Source organism: Rhinatrema bivittatum, chromosome 9 (assembly GCF_901001135.1).
Source record: "Rhinatrema bivittatum chromosome 9, aRhiBiv1.1, whole genome shotgun sequence".
NCBI classification, from domain to species: Eukaryota; Metazoa; Chordata; class Amphibia; order Gymnophiona; family Rhinatrematidae; genus Rhinatrema; species Rhinatrema bivittatum.
In genome coordinates this window covers 107,423,441-107,447,089 of record NC_042623.1, presented here as the reverse complement: position 1 = coordinate 107,447,089, position 23,649 = coordinate 107,423,441, and the positions used below count along the sequence as shown (strand labels likewise).

At 42.7% G+C, this 23,649-nt stretch overlaps 1 protein-coding gene across 4 annotated transcripts in view; it reads left to right on the top strand.

Moving 5' to 3' along the window:
• The first annotated feature begins 228 nt into the window (after positions 1 to 228).
• YAF2 (YY1 associated factor 2) overlaps positions 229 to 23,649 on the top strand; it is a 90,249-nt gene continuing 66,828 nt past the window's right edge. Inside the window, exons 1-2 of one of the 4 annotated variants that reach the window (XM_029615454.1) lie at positions 229 to 396; positions 1,268 to 1,393. In XM_029615454.1, coding sequence (XP_029471314.1) covers positions 1,359 to 1,393 — 35 coding nt within the window. In that variant the 5' untranslated portion in view covers positions 229 to 396; positions 1,268 to 1,358. Of the gene's footprint in view, positions 397 to 424; positions 597 to 631; positions 810 to 835; positions 926 to 1,267; positions 1,394 to 23,649 lie in introns of those variants that run through there. The other 3 variants (XM_029615453.1, XM_029615452.1, XM_029615455.1) reach the window with 3 other exon arrangements.

The window sequence follows — 23,649 nt, the reverse complement described above, 5'->3', positions numbered from 1 at the left end:
TTAAAGTACTCATTGAAATATACAATTTAAATGCAGAATTTGAAATGTACTCTATTTCATTCTTTCTGCTTATGATTTCCACAATTACCGTCAGCTGAAAGAAAACCAACAATGTAATTTGTTAGAGATGATGTCTTTCAAAAACTAATTACGGTATATAGTGCCTCTGTGCATTTAAATCAAGGATCAGGCCCCTAAGCAATGCGTTGGAGGGGTGAATATTCCTCCGCCTAACCACACCGGGGATAGGACAATGTTTTGACCATGGGCAAAACAGGAGTAAATATCTTGTTCTTCCCTGTTCGCCCCCCCCCCAATAAATAAATAAATAAAGATCTGTGTCCTATAAAGATAGCATTAGGATGAGTGGTTGAACAGGCCCGAGTCCACATTAGGGTAAGTAGTTAAGTGACAAAGAACAGGTACTAGGGGCAGTGAAAGCACTAGAACGGCTGGGCCATAGGATGAGCCGGCGCACCGGCTCAGCTCCTCCTCCACCTCACCGGGACCAGATGTAAACCTGCCGCCTTCCGCTTTCCTGCTCACTTTTTTGAAGCGCGGGCAGGCGCTGGTTGGCCCGCGCGGGCCACGTGACGGTAAGCAGGAGTTCCCCGGACAGCTGGCGGCTGCGGGATCCGGCTACGTCTCGGGCGCCTTTTTTTTTTTTTATTTCTAATTGTTAGTATAAACTGGTATCCGTTTGCCTCACTAATTACGAACATCAAGCGCTTGGGCTGGTTGCTATTCTAATACATTTTTTGAAGGGAGCTAAGCAGTACGGTTATGGGAGACAAGAAAAGCCCGACCAGGTAACGCGGCGCTTGCTTGCACATACATGCATACACACAGACCCTGAGAGAGAGCTGTGGCGGCTGCCTCCTCCTCATTCTTTAGGGCTACGCGTGAGAGGCCGGCGACAGTGGCGGTGGGGCTTTCTTCTAGGAGCGAGACTACAGAGTTGTCCTAATGACTGCGAGAGCCGTCGCATACGTGGCCGGTGTCAACGGCGGCCCAGCAGCAGGGCAGCACCTCCCACGGAGTGGGACCAACCGAGGAAATGGGGAGGGCGTGTTGCAGGGGCACCCGGAACCCTCACCCCCCGCCTCTCAAAATAAAAAATAAATAAAGTGCGGGGGCGTGGGGAGAAGCAAAAGAAAGGGAGGGGGAGGGGGGGTTGACTCGAGAGGCCGGGAGCAGGCCCAGGGCCGCCGCCGCCGCTACTAACCCTCCCTCTCCCCGTTTCTCTTGTTTTTTTTTCGCTGTACAGGCCGAAGCGGCAGCCGAAGCCTTCCTCCGAGGAGGGGTACTGGGACTGCAGTGTGTGCACCTTCAAGAACAGCGCTGAGGCTTTCAAGTGCATGATGTGTGATGTCAGGAAGGGCACGTCCACACGGTGAGAACGAGCGAGAGAGCCCCCAACTCCCTACCCGCCGCCTGAGCTCCCCGAGCACAAAGGTAGTCGGGGAGGGCGCCGTGTCTGCCCCGCCAGGGCCAGCCTTATACAGAAAGAGCGAGAGTGAAGCTGGGGGATGCCCCTCGCTCCTCTGGCACGGGCTCAGAATTCCCGATTAGATCTTGCTGGGAAAATGTGAGGGCAGACATGATCCTCTTTACAAAAAAGCAACCAGGTTCTTCTCTAGCCTAAAACAAACGTTTTTGTATATATTTGATTGTTGACCCATGTTGATATAGTTGTAGTCTTTTATTTCCTGGGCAGTGGCTTGTCTATATGCGTATCTACGTCTGTATTAATCGTGTGTGTGCGCGTATATATAGAGAGAGAGTGCTATATAGTTATATTCATATAAGCTTTAGATCAGATTGAAATGGTCCAGACTGAATTGGTTTAATTCTCATTACCTTTGGAGTATTTAATACTAATAATTAGTAGTTTTTGTAAAACCTTAACATAGGCATTCCTAGATGTGGGTGTTATGTTTTGCTCTATCATTGAGTAGTGCAATAGTATGTATCTTTTTTTATGTTTTGACAGCTATACTCTTTTAGTACTAAAAAGGTGATGTCTGCTTGTTTTCTGCCCTAACTGAAAGATCCAGTTTCTGCAGGGGTGGATAATTAATTCTTTACTCTAGCCATCTGCAGCAAGGATTCTATTTAGCTGAATAACAGTTTGTTGGGAATAGGGAAATCAATCTGAAAAGTGCACAGGAGAAACTGAAAATTAACAATGTCTTAGCAAGGTCCTTGATTTTAACATACATTTCTTAATAGTAGTTAAGATTAGAGATTGCTCAACAGAATTATAAACTATTAGGAGTTTACCAATGATTTAAGTTTTGATAAGTCAGTCCAGTAATTCCCTCATTGTAACTACCCTGGGATGGGAGTGACTATACTAGAAGCAAAATTCTTTATATTTCTTACTTTCCTATTAAGAAAGTAATAAGTATCACGGTAGATGATGGCAGGCAGAATTGGGTCATCCAGTCTGTTCAATTATTCCTGTTCACTCTCTCAGATTCCAGCTGCCAACTATAATGTGTGACAGCTTGTAGAATATTCTTATTTATTCAAGGTCAATTCATATTATTATTATTTTTTTGTGTGTTCATGCATGCTCAGTGTCAGGTGATTGGCATCTGATGCCTCTCATTGTCCACCCGCTGCTTAGGCCTGCAGCGGCGCTCTGGATAGGGGCTCAGGCAGGCTTCTGCTGGGAATGCAGTTGGTAACCAGCGCATGATTGTAGTCTTCAAGGGGCATCATGCCTTTGAGCCCCACTGAAAGGAATTTTAATACAGACTATTGTATGCAGCAGATTGAGAGAAAACTAAGCATTAATGTAAAAGAATATGATTGTGCCTTATGAAAATTTAAAGAAGAAAATACTTCAGGTGCATTGCATGTGGCATATTGAGATTCAATAACTGAGCAATTTAATACAGATGAGTTGGGTTGTGTTTATGGAATGGAAAAAAGAAATGTCCCACATGAGGAAATTTAAAAGAACTTTTTTTTTTTTCCCATCCTTTGTATGTTCATACAAGATGAGTACCTGAAGAACATCAGTGGAGAGTTCCATTATTCAGTGTGGCATACTTTGTGGTAAAATCCCCTGTAGAAGCTGTGCCAGGCCTTTTGTAGGGTTATCTTGGCCTGTTTGTCTCAGCGTGTTATCCTCTATTACATGCTTTAGGAATTTCCCAGTATTGGTTTTATTTGAGAGCTACCTGTAATTATAGGATGTTTTAAACTGAATTTTCCTGTAATTTTTTCATCTTAAGGGATGTTTTATAACTAATTTGATAATTTTGTATAATCTGTGAATAAGTGTGGTTGTGAATGTGTGTGTTTGCTCTTAATGTATCTGTAATGAGTAAAATATATGGCTTGAAAAGTATGGTATAGAAAATGGTTTGGGTTTTTTGTGGGTTTTTTAAAATTTCAGTCAGTATAGGTTGGAATTATTAGTGCAAGCAAATAGAAAAAAAGAGCAAATAGACACACAGGGGTTCAATTATTATTTTGTAAATTGTAGTTTGTGTTGGCCCCAGTATTTAGATATTTTAGTGCCATCAAATATAATTTTATATATATATATTATTTCCACAAGTAGTAGTCTCTATGAATAAGGAAAGAATAATGGGGACCACGTTTGCTAAAATAGCCCTATTTTTAAGGAAATATAATTCACATTTAAATGGCCAGCAGGCCTTCAGCCTTCCTCTTTCTCTTCATCTTCTCATATCCCTCCCTATCAGTATACTTTAGAAAGAGCAGTTATCAACATGGTATACGTTTAAGCAAAAGGTCAAGAAAACTTGTCCAAAGAGTTGATGAAAAAATAAATCTGGAAGCTACAAATAAACGTTAATAGTATTCTTTTTAAATTTTTACTTAAGAAAATTTTGAAACAATTGCTGGGTCAAACTGAGAGATCAATCCCAGTATCCTGTAGTCTGGGTCAGAAGTACATAAAAAGTAGATATATTTCTTGTTACTCACTCCCAGAGGTAGCAGTGACTTTCTCTAGTCTGCCTGGCTAATAACGTTTTATGGACTTTTCTACAGGAACTTGTACAAAACCCTTTTAAACGCCACTATGATAGTCATTTTGACTATGTCCTCGGACAATAAGAGTCCACAGCTTGATTGTTGTGTAAAAATGTATTTTCTACAATTTGTTGTAAATGTTAGTTGCTATTTTGATAGTGTCCCTTTTTGTGTTAATATTTGGAAGGGTAAATAACTCCTTGATTTAACCATTCCACCACACTCATGATTTTATAACCTTCTATAGAGTCCCCTCTCAGCCATCTTTTCCAAGCTGAAGAGCTCTAACCTGTGTAGTGTCTCTTTTTTTATAGGGAGCCATTCCATCCCCTTTCTCACTTTTGTTGCCAGCCTCCGTACCTTTTCTAGTTCTACTTTGAGATAGGGTGTCCAAAACTATACAAACTACTAAAAATGCAGTGTCACAATGGATCGATACAGAAGAATATAATTCTGTTTTATTTTCCATTTCTCTGGATCATTCCTAACATTTTATTTGCTAGTTTTATATAAGGGCATAAATTTGCCATATTGAGTCAGAGGATCCATCAAGCCCAGGTTCTTATTTCCAGCAGTGACCAGTCCAGTTTACAAGTACCTGGCAAGTCCCCAAACATTAAATAAATCCCATGCTACTAATGCCGTTAGTTGTGGTTATTCCCTAAGTCAACTTGATTGATAGTTTATGGACTTCTCCAGGAATTTGTCCGAGCCCTTTTTTTTTTTTTTTTTAAACCCAGCTTCATTAACAGCCCTAACCACATCCTCTGGCAATGAATTCCGAAGCTTAATTGTGCATTGAGTGAGAGAATTTTCTCTGATTTGTTTTAAATGTGCTACTTGCTAATTTCATGGAATGCTCCCTAGCCGCCTATTATCTGAAAGAGCAAATAACAGATTCTATTTACCCATTCTAGTCCTCATGATTTTATAGACCTTTATCATATCCTTCCTCAGCCATCTCTTATCCAAGCCGAACAACCCTAACCTCTTTAGCCTTTCCTCATAGGGGAGCCGTTCCATCCCATTTACCAATTTGTGTCACTCTTCTCTGTTCCTTCTCCAGTGCAACTATATCTTTTTTTTTTTTTTTTTTCTTTTTTTGAGTTGAATCAACCAGAATTGCACAGTACTTTAGGTGCAGTCTCTCTCTATGGAGCGATAGAGGCATTATGACATTCTCTATTTCATTCACCATTCCCTTCCTAATAATTCCTAACTTTAGGGGTCATTTTCTATCAGTATCGCACACGAAAAGTCCCTTTTCACGTGCGATAGCTTGATAGGGGCGGAGTCTGGACCGGAAGAGGAGGAGGCACGGCGGTAACTTTGCTGGCGGCGATAAGGTAAGACCCGTTATCGCTGCCAGTAGCGCACCCAATAGCACCACCTTTCACAGTGACGCTATTGGGTGCGAAAGCTGGCAGCGATAGCACCGTGGTGGTGTGATTGCTGCCGGCTTTCGCAGCCCCCCCCCCCCCGTTACCGTGGAATTCAGTAAGCTGTTTGCTGATAGAAAATCCAGGCCCTTGTTTGCTTTTTTGACTGCTGTAGCACACTGAGCTGACAATCTTTTTCCTGGGTGGTAACTCCTAAAATGGAGCCTAACATGTGACCTCAGCATAGGTTATTTTTTCCTCTGCATCACTTTGCACTTGTTCACGTTAAATTTAATCTGCATTTGGATGCCCAATCTTATAGCCTCGCAAGGTCCTCCTGCATTTTATCACAATTTTCATGTGATTTAACTACTCTGAATAATTGTCATCTGCAGATTTGATCACGTCTCGTAGTATCCCTTTCCGGATCTCATAAATATATTTAAAAGCTCCGGTCCAAATACAGATCTCTGAGGCATTCCCCTGTTTACCTTTTTCCACTCTGAAAACTGATCATTTAAACCTACTCTTTCCTGTCTTTTAACCACTTTGCAATCCACGAAAAGACATCTCCTCCTATCCCATGACTTTTTAGTTTTCCCCTCTCATGAGGGGCTTTGTCAAATGCCTTCTGAAAATCCAAATATACTGGTTCACCTTTATGCACATTTTTATTAACCCCTTTAAAAAATATAGCAGGTTTGTGAGACAAGACTTCCCTCTAAGTCCATGCTGGCTGTGTTCCATTAAATCATGTCTCTCTGTTATTTTGTTCTTTAAAATAGTTTCCAGAAATTTTCCCAGCACTGAAGTCAGGCTCACAGTTCTATAGCTTCCCAGATCACCCCTGGAGCCCTTTTTAAATATCGGGGTTACATTTACTACCCTCCAGTTTTCAGGTACAATGGACGCTTTTAATGATGTTACAGATTTTTACTAATGGACCTGAAACTTCATTTTCGAGTTCTTTCATAACCTTGGGGTGTATACCATCCGGGCCAGGTGATTTGCTATTCTTTAGTTTGTCAACATCTTCAGGTTCATTGTGATTTTTTATTTTTTTTTTTGGTAATTGACACACACTGAGCTGAGTATTTCAGTGTATTGTCTGCAAGGACTCAAAGGTCCTTGTCCTAAATGGTGACTCTGAACATGTAATCCAGCATTTTGTACATGTGATTGGGATTATTTTTCCTGACCTATGTGTATCACTTTGCACTCTTCCAAACGAAGAAAGTAGGAAATGGCATAAGCACTGGCAAGTTAGATGCAAAGCATTGACAAGGAAGGCAAAGACACAATTTGAATAGAAGCTTGCTGTGGAAGCAAAAACTCAATAATGAAAACTTTTTTTTTTTTTTCCCAAGTGCATTCAAAGCAATAAGCCTGCAAGGGAAATCATTGGACCATTAGATTTTCAAGGGGTAAAGGGGTGGTAAGAGGACAAAGCCATAGTGGAGAGATTTAAATGAATTCTTTGCTTCAGTATTTACTGAGAAAGATGTAAAGCAGATACCCATTCCAGAAGTGATATTTAAAGGTGATAATTCAGAGGAACTGAAACAAATCTGTGAACCTGGAAGTTGTACTAGGGCAAATTGATAAATTAAAGAGTAGCAAATCATCTGGACCACATGATATTAAATTCCAGAATGAAAAAATTTAAGTTGCAGATATAATAATATGTAGTCAATCATGGTATCTGAAGACTTGGAGGGTGGCCAATGTAAAGCCAGTTTCAAATTGGTTCCACAGGTGATCAGGAAACTACAGACTGGTGAGCCTAGCATTAATGCCAGGAAAAATGTTTTAAACTATTCTAAAGAACAAAATTTACTGATCATATAGACAGACATAGTTTAATGGAACAAAGCCAACATGGATATTTAGTCAAGGGAAATCAAAATGTTATGGGATAGGAAGCAATGTTCTACTATGGCTTGAGAATTGGTTAAAAACTAGAAAATGGCTAAATGGTTCATTTTCTCAATGGAGAAACATGAATAGTAGAGTACCCCAGGGATCTGTACCAGAATCACTGCTTTTTAACATTTTATATATGAGAAGGGAATGATGAGTGAGGTGATCAGATTTTCTGATAATACAAAATCTTTCAAAGTTGTTAAATCTCAAGAGCATTGTGAAAAATTACAAGACCTTGTAACTCTGGGAAACTGGGCAGATGTTTAATGTGGATAAGTGAACATGATGCATGTAGTGAAATTATAGCTATATAATGCAAGGTTCCACATTGGGAGTCATCACCCAGGAAAAAAGATCTAAGCATCATAATAGATACATTGAAGTTGTCTGCTCAGTGTGTGTTGTGGCCAAGTAAGAAATAGAATGCTAGGAATTATTAGGAAAGTATTGGAGAATAAAACAGAGAATATCATAATGCCTTTGCATCACTTCGTAGTGTGACTGACTGCCCCTTGAGTATTGTATGCAGTGCTGGTCCTCTCATGTCAAAAAAGATATAGTGGAATTAAAAAAAAAAAAAAATACAGAGAAGGCCAACCAAAATAGAGGATAGAATGTTTCCCCTATGAGGAAAAGCTAGAGAGATTCGGGCTCTTCAGTTTGGAGAAGATGGATGAGGGGATATATGATAAGGGGTCTGTTAAAAAAAAAACAAAAAAAAAAAACAAAACCAAAAAAAAAACAGAACAGGTAAATGAAAATCATTTATGCTTTCAAAAGCTGCAAAGACTAGAACATTCAATGAAGTTACTAAGTGTAATTAAGACAAATGGGAGAAATTATTTTTTACTCGATGGATAATTTAAACTCTGGACTTTGTTGCTGGAGGATGTGGTGAAAGTTGTTAGTGTAGCTTGGTTTAAAAAATGTTTGGACAAAAGTTCTTGGAAGAAAAGTCCGTAAACCATTATTAAGGTAGACTTGGGGAAATCCACTGTTTATCCTTGTGATAAGCAGCATGGAATCTCAGTCATTGGGATCCTGCCAGGAACTTGTGGCCACTGCTGGGAATGGGATACTGGACTTGATGGACCTTTAATCTGACCCAGTGTAGCAAATCTTATGTTAGATTAAATTTAATCTTCCATTCTGATCTCACAAGATCCTTCTGCAGTTCTTCACAAGCTATTGCTGCTTTAACAACTCTGAAAAATTTGTTGGCTGAGTATTTGATCACTCGCTCCCTCTTCCAAATTATTCATAAATAAATTAAACAGCAGGGGTCCCAGTATAGATCCTTGGGGCACTACACTATTGACCTTTCTCAATTTGGAATACTGACCATTTAGTTTATCCTCTGTTTTCTTTATTTTAACCAATTAGTAATTCACAATAGGATGCTGCCTCCTATACCATGACTTTTTTAAAACTTTCCTGAGTTTTTCAATGGGTACTTTGTGAAATGCCTTCTAAAAATTCAAATACATATCATCAATTGGCTCACTTTTATCTGTGATAGCAAACTTTGTATTGAAGGGCAAGTTTCTTTATTTCCATGTGTTTTTTGAATTTTATTTCAAATAGTAAAACAAAGATTGTTCATCTTCTGTGGCTGGTATATAAAGTTGTTGAGGATACTGTGCGATACAGTATGGAGGATCTGGGTTCCAATCCTGAGTCAGGTCATTTGTTCCTTGAGGCCAATCTGGGGAAACAGTGTCACCTAGTGGCTGGACTTTGGACATATGATTACAAGTTTACAGAAGGAGCCCTGGTGCATGGCTCCTGGTAGAGGACTGGCAATTATGATGGTGCTTAGTGAGTTTGAAGGGGGATATAAAATGGGGAATAAATCCCTGGGTAATGGTGAGTAAATGCTCCTTGGTCTGGAACCCAGCCCTCGTTCTGACTGAACTAGAAACCCAAAGGAGCAGGAGGAAACTGCTAGGAGAAAAACAAAGGATTAATAATTAGTAGTCTTTGTGATAATAGAAGCTTTCTTGGAGTCTGACTTTTAATTGTAGGAGAGAGACTAGGACTTTTTTTTTTTTTTTTTTTTTTTTTAAGATGCAGTACTATAAATGACATCAACTAAAATGGGATAGATCTGTTGGTACTATTTGTCTTTAGGCTGGTAAAATGAATTCAAGTACAGTAATGAATTCTTATGCTTATTTTTGGGAAAACTTTTTGAGATTTTCAGTATGAATATTATATGCATTTTGGTGTGTCCTGGTTTCCAGAACTTTTTCTATTTATAAGACCACTGGCTATTTGTTATATGATGTCCTCTTAAAAAAAAAAAAAAGTTTCAAAAGATGTCTTGCAGATACTGTGGAATAACCGTTTTTCTGTTCATCAATAATCCTTTGTTTCTTGGTGGAGATGTTACATGAGGAAAAGGATTTCTCTGTACATTCAGTCTAGGCTTTTGTAAATTTTGGGAAACTAGTACTGATGGGAAGAGCTTGTGTTTTGAGGAAACATCAAGGCAAAAGTTATTTTGACTGAGGCAGCAATGGAAATATTAGCCATGTGGTGGAGCCCATATATAGCAAGGCTGTTTACCTGTAAAGTATGTTCTCTGTGGACAGCAGACAAGCAGCCACACAAATGTGACATCATCTGACTGTCTAATCTTTACCTGCTCTCTCGTAGCTGAAAGTTATCAAAAATAGTTTGAGCATGTGTGGGAGTTCCCATTGCTGCCATCACTGTGGCCCTCTTTGGTCTGATATCTAGTTAACTTCAACTGGATGGGGAGGAAGTAGGGATTGTGTGACTTTTTTTAAATGTCATTTAACAGCCTGGCCAAAGTTACAATCTGTCTGAGAATCTTGGTGAAAGGATGTATGGTTGACCATGTGGCTACTGTATCTCTATCTCTGTATCTATCTTTTTATATATCATGTGTTGAAGCTGAGTTGATGTTCCTTTGTACTTGCAACTGCTCTAACTTGACAAGCTTTTACTCTCTTCAAAAACTGAAGACCTGCAGTGGAGTAGCAATGAGCAATGCAAGAGATCCATCTAGAAAAGTGTTTTGTTGCTGGCATGCCTTTTTTTTTTTTTTTCCCCATATGATTTGAATGACTTTTTTGTAGGACTTCATTCTATACATATAGAACTAGCCGTTAAGCCCATAACAACGGGCTACATTTAAAAAAAATTTTTTTGGTCCATTTACTTCCCACTCCTTCCTTCCCCTTCCCCTCACTCTCTCCTCAGTCACTCACCCTCTCCTTTCAGATCATCCACAACCGGCAGACGGAAGATCTCCGGGGGGGTTTCCTTCCCGCGCGCGACACCGCTACTGCTCCTCCCACTCCTGCTTCTCGCCGCCGCCGCTCCTGCCCCAGCGCCATTTTTTTTTCGTCGCTGCCGCCGCTACTGCTCCTCCTGCTTCTCACCGCCGCCGCTCCTGCGGCCCAAGCGCCATTTTTTTTTTTTTCGGGCACGCTCGGCTCTGACCGACGTGCTCACCCGCGCATGCGCGGTAGAGCTGCTCTCTACTGCGCATCTGCGGGCCGTCGGTCAGAGCCCATTTATAAGGTAGATAGTATAGGTCTTTACAGTCTAAGGCAGTGTTTCTCAAACTAGTCTGGTTTTTAGGATATCTACAATGAATGTACACGAAAGATTTGCATTCATTGCCTCCAATGCATGGAAATCTCTCTCATACGTATTCATTGTGAATATCCTGAAAACCTGACTGGCTGGGGGTCCCCCTAGGACAGGTTTGGGAACCATTGGGCTAAGGTAGGAAGAGTTTATCCTGCTGTGGAAGCCTGCAGCTTTAGAAAAAAAAAAAATGGCAATACTATGGATTGTCTTAAGTGACATTTGGATACTTCTTGAAAACCTTGTTCAAACAGGCCTTTCAGGAATAAGTCTAGCATAAATTTTCTTCTTTTAGCAGTGCTTAGGTCAGTCTGTTTATCTGGTTAGTTTTATTTCTGTGTTCGATTTTTATGTTTCTCACAGGACAAGCAGGATGGTAGTCCTGACATATAGGTAACATCTCAGGATGGAGCCCAATCACGGAACACTTCTGTCAAAGTTTCCAGAATTATGACTGGCCCCTACTGGGCATGCCCAGCATGGCATTAACCCTGCAGCCAGCAGGGGTCCCCCTTCAGTCTTCTTTTTTCCGCGCAGCAGTAGCCGCGCGGTTAAGGAGCTCTGCAGAGATTCCTGACAGGAATTTTCCTCACGGAATTACTAAAATTTAATTTACCCCACAGGGGACCCTCCAACTTTTTTCAAGCCGCGGTTCTCTGGTAAGTTTATCCGTTTTCCGTCTAGTACCGTCGAGTTTGGCCCTCACAGCCTACTGGCCGTCAACCGTACCGTGGCTCAACTTTTTCATGGCCATGGCGTCTGAGTTCTGCCAGTGCCCGGACTGTAATCACACAATGTCCATCACAGGCCCTCACAAAGTCTGTGTAATGTGTCTCAAAAGTGAGCACAATGTCCTAACCTGTACCAAATGTGCCCTTATGACACCAAAAAGTCGCAAGGCTAGAATGGAGAAGATGGAGCTTCTCTTCCTTGCTCAAACCCCGACATCGTCCATTGCATGGACGTCGTCAGAACCGGCACTGTCAACTTTGTGCCGGCATCGATGACTTATCGGCCTTTGTCGCCCTGTACTCCCCCTCAGGACCGAGGAGATCGTAGAGATAAATATTGCCACCAGCATCGAAAGTCTCGGACCATCGAGGGAGCAAAATCATCTACCTTGCCATCGTCCGAGCCGCCGTCGAAAAGGCACCGACCTTTTCGGTAACCGAGGCAACCCTCACCTGACAGGGTATCGGGAGCCACGACTCCGCCTTTAACGGTGGTCCCTCCAGCTATGCCTCTGCCGCCTTCTGTTCCGGAGCCGGGGCTGCTTGCTCCAGGTCTCCGAGAAGAACTGGACCGGATGGTTCAGGAGGCCATCGACAAGGCGATGCATAGACTCCAGTTTCCTCCGGTACCGATTGCGGAACCGACCACTGACCCGATTCTAGCAGTGTTGGCACCGCCGCTCTCGAGGATGGAAGTGCTTATGGCCACTTTTCCACCGATGGATCCCGGGTCACCGCTGGCTCCGGTGCCCTCCCCGCTTGCATTGTCATCAGGAGGAGAAACACCGTTCCGCATCCCTCCTTTGGGAGTTCTGCCGATGCCTCAGCCGTCGATCAGATACATCCGGTGCCACCGAGCCATCCATCGATGCCCGCACGGTACCTTCGATGCCTTCATCGGTGCCTCCAGTTATTCATTAGAGTCCTTTGGAGCCTAGACCAGGACCTTCAGGGATCCCACCGCCCCGTCCTCCTTTAGTCCCTAGAGGAGCAGGTGCTGATCCCTACGACACCTGGACTGATGATTCTTCACCAGACACCGATTTGCCTTCACCTTCACCTACTGAAAGTAGAAAGCGTTCTCCTCCAAAGGACCTTTCCTTCATAAATTTTGTGAAGGAGATGTCTGAATTGGTACCCTTCCAATTGCAGACTGAACAAGATGACAGGCATCAAATGATGGCGCTGTTACAATTCCTGGATGCTCCCAAGGAAGTAACCTCCATCCCTATTCACCAGGTTCTTCTAGATCTCCTCAAAAAGAACTGGGAACATCTTGGCTCTTTGGCTCCAGTCCACAGGAAACTTGACACCACCTATCTCGTTCAGTCAGCTCCAGGTTTTTGCAAACCTCAATTGGATCACCAATCTGTGGTTATCGAATCTGCCCAGAAAAGAGCAAGGAGAGCAAAACCTCACACTTCTTTCCCCCAGGCAAGGAACAGAAATTTCTAGATGCCATTGGTCGTCGTGTCTTCCAGGGATCAATGCTCATCTCCAGAATTGCCTCTTATCAGCTCTATATGATCCAATAGAATAGGGTCTTATTTAAGCAGATACAAGACTTAACAGACTCCCTGCCTCAGCAACTCCAAACCCTAGTCAACAAGGGTTTTGAGGCAGGCAAGCATGAGTTACGATCATCTTATATCTTTGACACTGCAACCAGGGTATCTGCAGCTGCTATCTCTGCAAGACGATGGGCCTGGCTCAAGTCTTCCGACCTTCGCCCTGAAGTTCAGGACAGATTGTCCGACCTCCCCTGTGTAGGAGACAATCTGTTTGGCGAGCAGATTCAATGGATGTGGCAGAACTAAAGGACCATCATGAGACCCTGAGACAGCTCTCTCTCATGCCTTCTGAATACTCTTCAAAACAGCCTTTTAGAAAAGACTCTAAGAAATCATTCTTCCGCCCGAAGAAGTCCTACCCGCCACCAACTAGAAACCGTCTACGAGACCGTTTCAGAAAGCCCAGTCTCGTCAGACACTGAAACAAAAACCGCAAACAGCCCCTCAGCCAGGCCCTGCTTCCGGCTTTTGACTCTTACATAGAGAGCAGCAGCCAGCTTCCATTGCCCCACATACCAGTGGGAGGTCGATTGTGCCATTTCAACAGGTAGCACTCAATCACTTCAGACCAGTGGGTCCTAGCGATCATTGCTCAAGGTTATCGACTGAACTTTCTCTCCATTTCACCGGACTCTCCACCTCTACCAACATGGAGAACATCCAACCACTCACTGCTCCTGGAGCAGGATGTCTCCCTCCTCCTCCAGTCCAGAGCAGTAGAACCAGTGCCATACTCACAACAAGGCCTAGGGTTCTATTCCCGGTACTTTCTAATCCCCCCCCCCCCCCCCCCCCCAAAAAAAAAAATCGGGAGGCGTTCGTCCAGTTCTGGATCTACGTGCCCTCAACAAGTACCTCCAGCAAGAGATGTTCAAAATTGTTACCTTGGGCTCTCTTCTTCCTTTTTTACAAAGAGGAGACTGGCTCTATTCTCTAGACCTCCAGGACACATACACTCATATCGCGATAATTCCAACTCATCACAAATACCTGAGGTTTTTAGTAGGCCCCAAGCACTATCGGTACAGAGTGCTTCCATTCGGCCTTGTGTCTGCACCACAGTCTTCACAAAATGCCTCGTTGTAGTTGCAGTCTTCCTCAGAACTCAAGGTGTTCACGTCTACCCCTGTCTAGACAATTGGTTAATCAGGACTCCCACTCAGCAAGCTGCTCTGTCGTCCCTACATCTTTACACACTCTAATTTCACTCTGATTTCTCATCAACTACGACAAATGCTACTTAGTCCCATCTCAAACCTTATCGTTCATTGGGGCAGACTTGGACACCATGCAGGCAAAGGCTTTCCTGCCTCAACAGCGAGCTCTCACTCTCATGTCTCTTGCACACCAGCTGCAGTCTCAACACTCCACGACTGCACACCACTTTCTCAGCCTCCTGGGACACATGGCATCCTCAGTTCAGGTCACCCCAATGGCCCGCTTGGCCATGAGAGTCATGCAGTGGATTCTAAGGTCACAATAGACCCAATCCATTCAGCCCCTGTCGACCATTGTCCACGTAACAGACTCACTCCGTCTGTCTCTCGCCTGGTGGAAAAATCAGATCAATCTCCTCCAAGGCTTGCCCTTCCAGGCTTCAGACCCTCAAATAACTCTCACCACCGATACTTCCAACCTCTGCTGGGGAGCCCACATGGCCAATCTGCAGACACAAGGATCTTGGTCTCCAGAGGAAGCCAAACACCAAATTTCCTGGAGCTCCGAGCAATCATTCGTGCTCTCAGGGTATTTCAGGATCGACTCTCCAATCAAGTCATCCTGATCCAGACGGACAACCAGGTGGCCATGTGGTACATCAACAAACAGGGAGGGACGGGCTCCTACCTTCTGTGTCAGGAAGCTGCACAGATATGGGCGGAGTCCTTCTCCCACTCGATGAACCTCAGGGCCTCCTACTTGCCGGGAGTGGACAATGTGTTGGCAGACAAGCTGAGTTGCACTTTTCAACCGCACGAGTGGTCTCTCAACCCCTCAGTAGCGAACTCGATCTTCCACCAATGGGGTTATCCTCAAATAGACCTCTTTGTGTCACCTCAAAATCACAAAGTAGACAACTTATGCTCTCTCTCTCGCAGCCAACACTATCAGCCAAGAGACACGTTCTCCCTCTTATGGGCAACCGGTCTCCTATACGCATTCCCTCCACTTCTCTCAAAGACTCTCGTGAAGTTACGTCAGGACAAGGGAACCATGATCCTGATAGCACCCCATTGGCCGCGCCAAGTGTGGTTTCCAATAATTCAGGATCTCTCCATTTGCAGGCACGTTCCCTTGGGAAAGGACTGTCTTCCAATCACGCAAAACGACGGGTGCCTACGCCACCCCAATCTTCAAGCCTTGTCCCTGATGGCATGGTTGTTGAAAGGTTAATCCTTCAGCCACTTAACCTTTCTGAACCAGTTTCCCGTGTCCTGATTGCTTCATGGAAACCTTCCATGAGAAAATTGTATTATTACAAATGGAACAGGTTTACGCCATGGTGCTCTTCTCAATCCCTTGACCCTTTTACCTGTCCAATCATGAAGTTTCTGGACTATCTCTGGCACTTGTCAGAATCAGGTCTAAAAACTTCCTCCATCAGAATACATGTCAGTGTGGTTGCCGCCTTCCATAAAGGTGTTGGGGATGTTCCTATTTCAGTACAACCCCTTGTAACACGTTTTTTGAAGGGCTTGCTTCACCTAAAGCCTCCTCTGCGTCCTCCGGCCCCTTCTTGGGACCTCAGCCTAGTTTTGGGTCGGCTCATGAAACCACCATTCGAGCCTCTTCAATCCTGTGACCTTCGATATCTCACATGGAAGTGATTTTCCTTTTGGCAATCACTTCCGCTTGCAGAGTTAGTGAATTACAGGCTCTAGTTACTTACCCGCCTTACACTAAACTTCTGCAGGACTGGGCAGTACTCCACACTCACCCTAAATTCTTACCTAAGGTAGTTTTGGAGTTTCATCTCAATCAATCCATTATACTACCTATCTTTTTTCCCAGGCCCCATTCCAATCCAGAAGAGCAGGCTCTGCATACCCTTGACTGCAAACGGGCTCTAGCGTTCTACCTAGACCGTACAGCTGCCCACAGGAAAAGCACTCAATTGTTTGTCTCTTTCCATTCTGTCAAATTGGGGCAGCCTGTGAATAAGCAGACTCTCTCTCCTTCTGGTTAGCGGACTGCATATCCTTTTGCTATCGGCACTTCAAGACCATGTTAAAGCACACTCTGTGAGGGCCATGGTGACTTCAGTAGCACACCTGCGATCAGTACTGCTTCCTGACATTTGCAGGGCTGCCACCTGGAGTTCTCTCCATACCTTTACAGCCCACTATTGCTTGGACAAAGCTGGAAGACAAGATTCCATCTTCTGCCAGTCTGTCTTGCGCAACCTATTTACAACGTGATGTACCAACACCCTTCTGCCTGCCCGGTGAGGTTCAGGATGCCCTCGGCCAAATTTCATCCCAGGCCTAGTGCCTTGCATGCCTAGGTACATTTGATACATACTCTGACATCCTCAGCTCGGTACTCACCCATATGTTAAGATTACCATTCTGCTTGTCCTGTGAGACAGCAAATGTTGCTTACCTGTAACAGGTGTTCTCACAGGACATCAGGATGTTGGTCCTCGCGAAACCCGCCTGCCGCCACGCGGTGTTGGGATTCGTTACGTTTTCTTATTTTCTTTTCGGCACTACCTGTAGCTTTTTAACAAGACTGAAGGGGGATCCCTGCTGGCTGCAGGGTTAGTGCCATGTTGGGCATGCCCAGTAGGGGCCAGTCGAAGTTCTGGAAAGTTTGACAGAAGTGTTCCGTGATTGGGCTCCATCCTGTGATGTCACCCATATGTGAGGACTAACATCCTGCTGTTCTGTGAGAACACCTGTTACAGGTAAGCAACATTTGCTATCTAGTAATTATAACCTACCCCAAACAGTGTAAGGTATGGGTAAGAAGTACTTTTTTTTTTTTTTTTTTTTTTTAAATACTTCTTGACAGAAATTTTGGGTGTGTTAACAGTATTGTGTTTGAAGATGTGAACCCTGCTTGAAGTTCACCATGCTGAGATAATTGCTACAAGAAACAGCAATTTCCATGTTGCAAATTTAATTTCTGCTGTATCTATTGGTTCATATAAGGTCACACTAGCTGGGTGAGAATCATGTTCAGGTTCCATTAAAATGAAGTTGTCTTTACCAACAGTCACAAGTTGTAGAGACCTTTGTATTAGAGGGGTTTGTGAAACTAAAAAGCCATCTTATTTTTGCTGGTGATGAGCTACTATTGCACTTAGATGCACCTTAATCAAATTTTGTCAGCGAGATAGTCCAAAATTGCTCAGAGTGAACATGTAACTCTATTCTCCTTATGGGAAGAGCAACACACAGAAGATCTTTTCCATTTGAAGTAGTTAGACAATTTTACAGTAGGTAACAGCACTTCACCTTCTTTTGAAGGGAGGTGCATGTCTTGCTCTATTCCGCTTTCAGTATCCATGCTTTGAGTGCTAGAAATCAAAGGTTGGGGTGAAAAACGGAACCTCTGAATTGTTAATAGATTTGGATAGACTGGAAATCTTATTAGTGGGGCTTTTGCCATTCTATCAAAGTCATGATTCTGCCCTCTTTTTTTCTCAGTTTATATATCATTTTTTAAATCAGTGGTATGGGAGAAAATGTGTGTTAATTCTCTGTTCCAAGGAAGGGAAAAAGTGTCCCTTACCAAAGCTTCCTTTTTGCTTTTTGAACAATAGTGAGGTAGCTTCTGATTGAGCAGTGCTACAAAAAGATCTGTAGTTGGATTCCCCTATTGATGAAATAGATTCTGAACTAGCTGGAAACCTCTTCATACTGACCACTTCCATATCTTGATGCTTCCTTGCATAGTTGCAGTGATCCAGTTCCTCCTTACTTGTTCACATAAAACATTGAGCCATGACTGGACAATTCAGTACTTCAAGTCCAGACTGACAACCAAATAGCAAACACTTGGAAGTGCTTTTGATATAGCTTTTAGTTCTAAGAGGTTGATATGGAAGCTGATTTCTTGAGGAGACCACTCTCCTGATGAACATACTGCCTCAAGATGTGCTTCCCAGCCCTGGTGAGAGGCTTCTGCGTCACAGCTGTTTGCATTTAAGGACAATGGAAAGGTTTTGCTTCTTTGTTCACCACCATAGTGATGAGATGAGATGCTAGGATATATGTTTGGTTGATAGAGGTTGACTTATGTTGATTCAAGTGATTTGAAACATCATTGAATTGACCTCATATTTAGGTGAGCTAAAGGTATAACATTCCTAGTAGACACCATGTGACCTAGTATCCTCGTTAAAGATCTTGCAGTTATCCACTTATGTTTGCATAAACTGTTTGATCTGGAAAGAAAGCATGACACTCTCTCTCCTTGAGGTCCAGAAGTGTTCCTATGAACTTCAACTCTTGAGAGGGTGTCAAATTGGACTTTGAATCCCAAATGCTAAAGGACCCAAACTTCAAAGGAAGTATTCTTCAATTCACTTTGTAAATTAATGCCTAATATTAACCAGCATTGTAACTAAGAAAATAGAAAGACTTTTTGTTCTTTCTTCAATATGTGACTACTACTGCAGAAACATTTCATGATACCCTGGAGGCAGATGCTAGTCCAAAAAGTAAGAACTATGTATTGAAAATGTTGCTCCTTTATATTGAATCTCAGATATTTTCTTACGGGCAATTTCACTTGCCAGTCCAAAATTATGGAACACACTTCCCACTGAATTACGACTGCAATCAAGCTTAAATGTTTTTAAAAAGGAGCTAAAAACTTGGCTTTTTACAAAGGCATATCAAGATTCATAATAACCCTCGCACCCCTTACCCTTCCTATTCTAACAGTCCAAGATTTTTATTCTTTTATGTTTTTAACATTTATTTTTCTTTTAATATGTAATTATATTAATTTTTATCTTGAAAGTTATTGTACTTTAAATTTATTACATTTTGTTTAATTTGTACTTGGATTTGTTAAACTGTTGTGATGGCTACACCAAATGACAGTTTACAAAAACCAAAACTGATGAATTGTATGGTATATAATCAGTGGTTCTCAACCTTTTCCCCATTGTGATACTGATATCCCTGACAGGCCACGCTCATACTGCTCATTACATTTCACAGCGGAAATAAAAAGTAAAGGTCCAGTAACTATTTTTATTAAGAATGACACAAGGAAAAGATATGTATTCTGTCTGAACAGAAATTGCATAAATAGTAAACATCCCACACTAAAACAGCACCTATTTCCAGCACTTAAACAGTAACCACCTTACCTAAAAAAAAGCAACACTGAAAAGATTACACCAGGCCTTAAGACACCAATACATCTCCTATTAGGAAAAATGACCAAGTCAGGCTGCTATAGAGCCCTACACAAACTACACGCCAGCAGAAAACCTCACCTGAATCACATGTGCTGACCCTCACCTAACAAAGAATAAAGAGACCAAAACGCATAACTAGAAGCATGCAGACAAAAACTGAATTGGAAACCACAACAAGTCAGATTCTCTGGATGCAGTGTAACAAAGGAAAAAAAAGAAACATCACCCATCCTTCTAAAACAAATCAAGAAATATAAAATCAGTAGCAGTAAAAACCATACTAACATAAAGAACAGATTATTTCAAAACAGCTGATGAATAGAACATCCAATAATTAAAAACTCAAAAAAATTTCTAGATACTAATAAAATATTTCAAAATAGCAGACACACAGAGCCAGTAATGAAAAATAAGGATACAAAACATTTTTTTGCTCTGTATACCTGGGAACGTATGATATCCAGGTGTCCTGAGATTGTTTTGAATTAGCAGGAGGAGGGGTGGTTTGCTCGGAACTTTCTCCTGTCACACACCAGCGCTCTCTCTCTCACGCTGGCTCTCAATCACACACACATACACATGCTCTCTCACTTATATAGGCTCTTAATTGCACATTTACACACATGCTGTGTGTCTCTTCACGCTTACACAGCTTTCAGTCACACACATACAAGCTGTCTTTTTTTTCTCTCACACACTCATTTACATGCTTACAAACATGCTCTCTTTCTCTCTCTCACACACAGGCTCTCAATCACATACTCGCATGCTCCCTCACCTAAACCAGGTCTTAATCATACACACATACTCTTTCACACAAACAGGTTTTCAATCATAAACTTACATTCATTCTCTCTCTCTCACTCTCAATCACAGACATACTTTCACATATACAGGCTCTCAATCATTCACATACATGCTATCACACATGCTTGCTCATTCATTCTCTCCCCCTCTTCTCCCCCCCCCCCCCCCACCACCACCGGAACTAGCGGCAGCAACAGCCTCCCAACCCTAGGGCAGCAGCAAACCTCCTTCATTTTCAGCCCTCGCGGAGAAAGGAATCCCATCGACCCCCGAGGGTTGTCGTTGTTCCTTATTTTACTCCGAACTGCGCTGCTCATCCTTCAGGCCGCGCCTCTCTTCTTTTCTTTGGGCTGATGCTGCCCACACTAGAATGGTCTCTTCTTCCTGTGCACTCACCTGCTGCTCACCACTTCCTCTTCCGGGGTGTGGGAAGAGAGCATGCCGCTGCCGCATTCCACCCAGGCTTTCAACATTTTAAGCCCGGGTGGAGGAGGACCGTGGGGGACTGGGAAGTGTGGCGACACACTAGAGTGTTACGTCACACCGGTTGAGAACCGCTGGCATATATAATAATCAAAATGCAAAAAAGCCACACAACTTCGGAAACACTTTTTTTTTAGATAGTATATAAAAAAAGTGGGAAAGACCTCCATATACAAACAATAGGTGCTGCTTTTTGTATCATTTCTTAACCAAGAACAGCATTCACTTATTAAGGCAAAATCATAAGTTCATATGTCACCAAAGGTGATTATGCACCCTTTAAATATAATCATTGGGCTCCACACTTTTTTTTGCGTAATGGCACGCTTATTTTATATGCCACGATACCACAACTTAATGCGCTCTAAAGTAAAACAGAGAAGCGCTGTTATCTTATAACGCCGCGATGCTTAATTCACTCCGGATAGAAACAACGGACACTCATGCATGTTATGCAGTTGGTTTCATAATACTCGGCCCGACGCTGCTCGTGTTTCGAAAACCTTCCTCAGGGACCTCAGGAATATGTTAACCAACTTCTAAAGAACAAACAAGATATAGCGTTAGAATTGCCTTACACATCCTAAATAGATACTTAAATTACTAAAATACATACGTGTCTTAGCTCCAGTTACTACACCCGCATTTCAAAGTGGCCATAATATTTCCAGGAAGGATCCACCCTTTTAACACCCTCCATTTTATAACCCACCTTAAACTAACTCTCAACCAATCCGTGACAGACTTCTAGGGGAACCAATGAAATGAATCCTTCCAACCCATTCAATACTATCGTTCATTCCATAGTATTGAATGGATGATGTTGATTTGAATGGGTTGGCGGGTTCATTTCATTGGTTCCCCTGGAAGTCTGTCACGGATTGGTTGATAGTTTAAGGAGGGATAAGAACATGCCATACTGGGGCAGACCAAGGGCCCATCAAGCCCATCATCCTGTTTTCCAACAGTGGCCAATCCAGGCCATAAGAACCTGGTAAGTACCCAAAAACTGTCTATTCCATGTTACCGTTGCTAGTAATAGCAGTGGCTATTTTCGAAGTCAACTTAATAGCAGCTAATGGACTTCTCCTCCAAGAACGTATCCAATCCTTTTTTAAACACAACTATACTAACTGCACTAACCACATCCTCTGGCAACAAATTCCAGAGTTTGTGCGTTGAGTAAAAAGAACTTTCTCCAATTAGTTTTAAATGTGCCACAAGCTAACTTCATGGAGTGCCCCCTAGTCTTTCTATTATCCAAAAGAGAAAATAAGATTCACGTTTACCCGTTCTAGAGCTCTCATGATTTTAAACACCTATCATATCCCCCCCCCTCCCCTCAGCCTTCTCTTCTACAAGCTGAAAAGTCCTAACCTCTTTAATCTTTCCTCATAGGGGAGCTGTTCCATTCCCTTTATTATTCTGGTTGCCCTTCTCTGTACCTTCTCCATCGCAATTATATCTTTTTTGAGATGCGGCGATCAGAATTGTACACAGTATTCAAGATGCGGTCTCACCATGGAGCGATACAGAGGCATTATGACATTTTCTGTTTTATTCACCATTCCCTTTCTAATAATTCCCAACATTGTTTGCTTTTTTGACTGCCGCAGTGCACTGAACTGATGATGTTATCCACTATAACGCCTAGATCTTTCTTGGGTTCTAGCTCCTAATATGGATCCTAGCATGGGTTATTTTTCCCTATATGCATCACCTTGCACTGATCCACATTAAATTTCATTTGCCATTTGGATGCCCAATTTTCCGGTCTCACAAGGTCTTCCTGCAATTTATCACAATCTGCTTGTGATTTAACTACTCTGAACAATTTTGTATTATCTGCAAATTTGATTACCTCACTTGTCGTATTACTTTCCAGATTATTTATAAATATATTGAAAAGTACGGGTCCCAATACAGATCCCTGAGGCACGCCACTGCCCATTCCCTTCCACTGAGAAAATTGTCCATTTAATCCTACTGTTTCCTGTCTTTAACTCCTTCAAAAAAGTAAAGCAAGACTTGCCTTGTGTAAAGCCATGCTGACTTTGTTCTATATGTTCTGTAACTTTGAGATATAGAACACTTTCCACTATTTTTCCTGGCACTGAAGTCAGGTTAACTGCTCTGTAGTTTTCCAGTCTTCAGGTTGTTATGGTTTTGAGGTGTTGGAGTGGATTCCTGGGTACTGTGGTGATGACCACTCCCACGGGGAGGAGCACCATGAGGAACCATAGTACTAGGCTAGACTCTAGACACGCAAACACAGAGATTTGTCTTTTATTATACAGCAGAATGATACCACCAGAGGTGGCAGTAGTGAGGTGATCCAGAGCTAGCAGTCCAGGGGCCCTCGGCAGAGGAGACCTGTCTCGCAATGATAGTATAGGGAGTGAAGGATGCAGGTTCCCAGTGCTGATCTGTAGATGAGACAGGTTGACAATGTTAGATTACTCACTAAAGGCCGATACAGTACAGTGCGCTCTGATGGAGCGCACTGGTAACCTGTCCTTGGACGCGTTTTCCTTTACCCCTTATTCAGTAAGGGGCGGAAAACGTGTGTCCAACCCGCGGCACCTAATAGCGCCCTGAACATGCAAATGCATGTTGATGGCCCTATTAGGTATGCCCGCGCGATACAGAAAGTAAATGTGCAGCCAAGCCGCACATTTTACATTAAGAAATGAGGCGCTAGTTTCTGCCGGCACCGGGAGAGTGCACAGAAAAGCAGTAAAAAC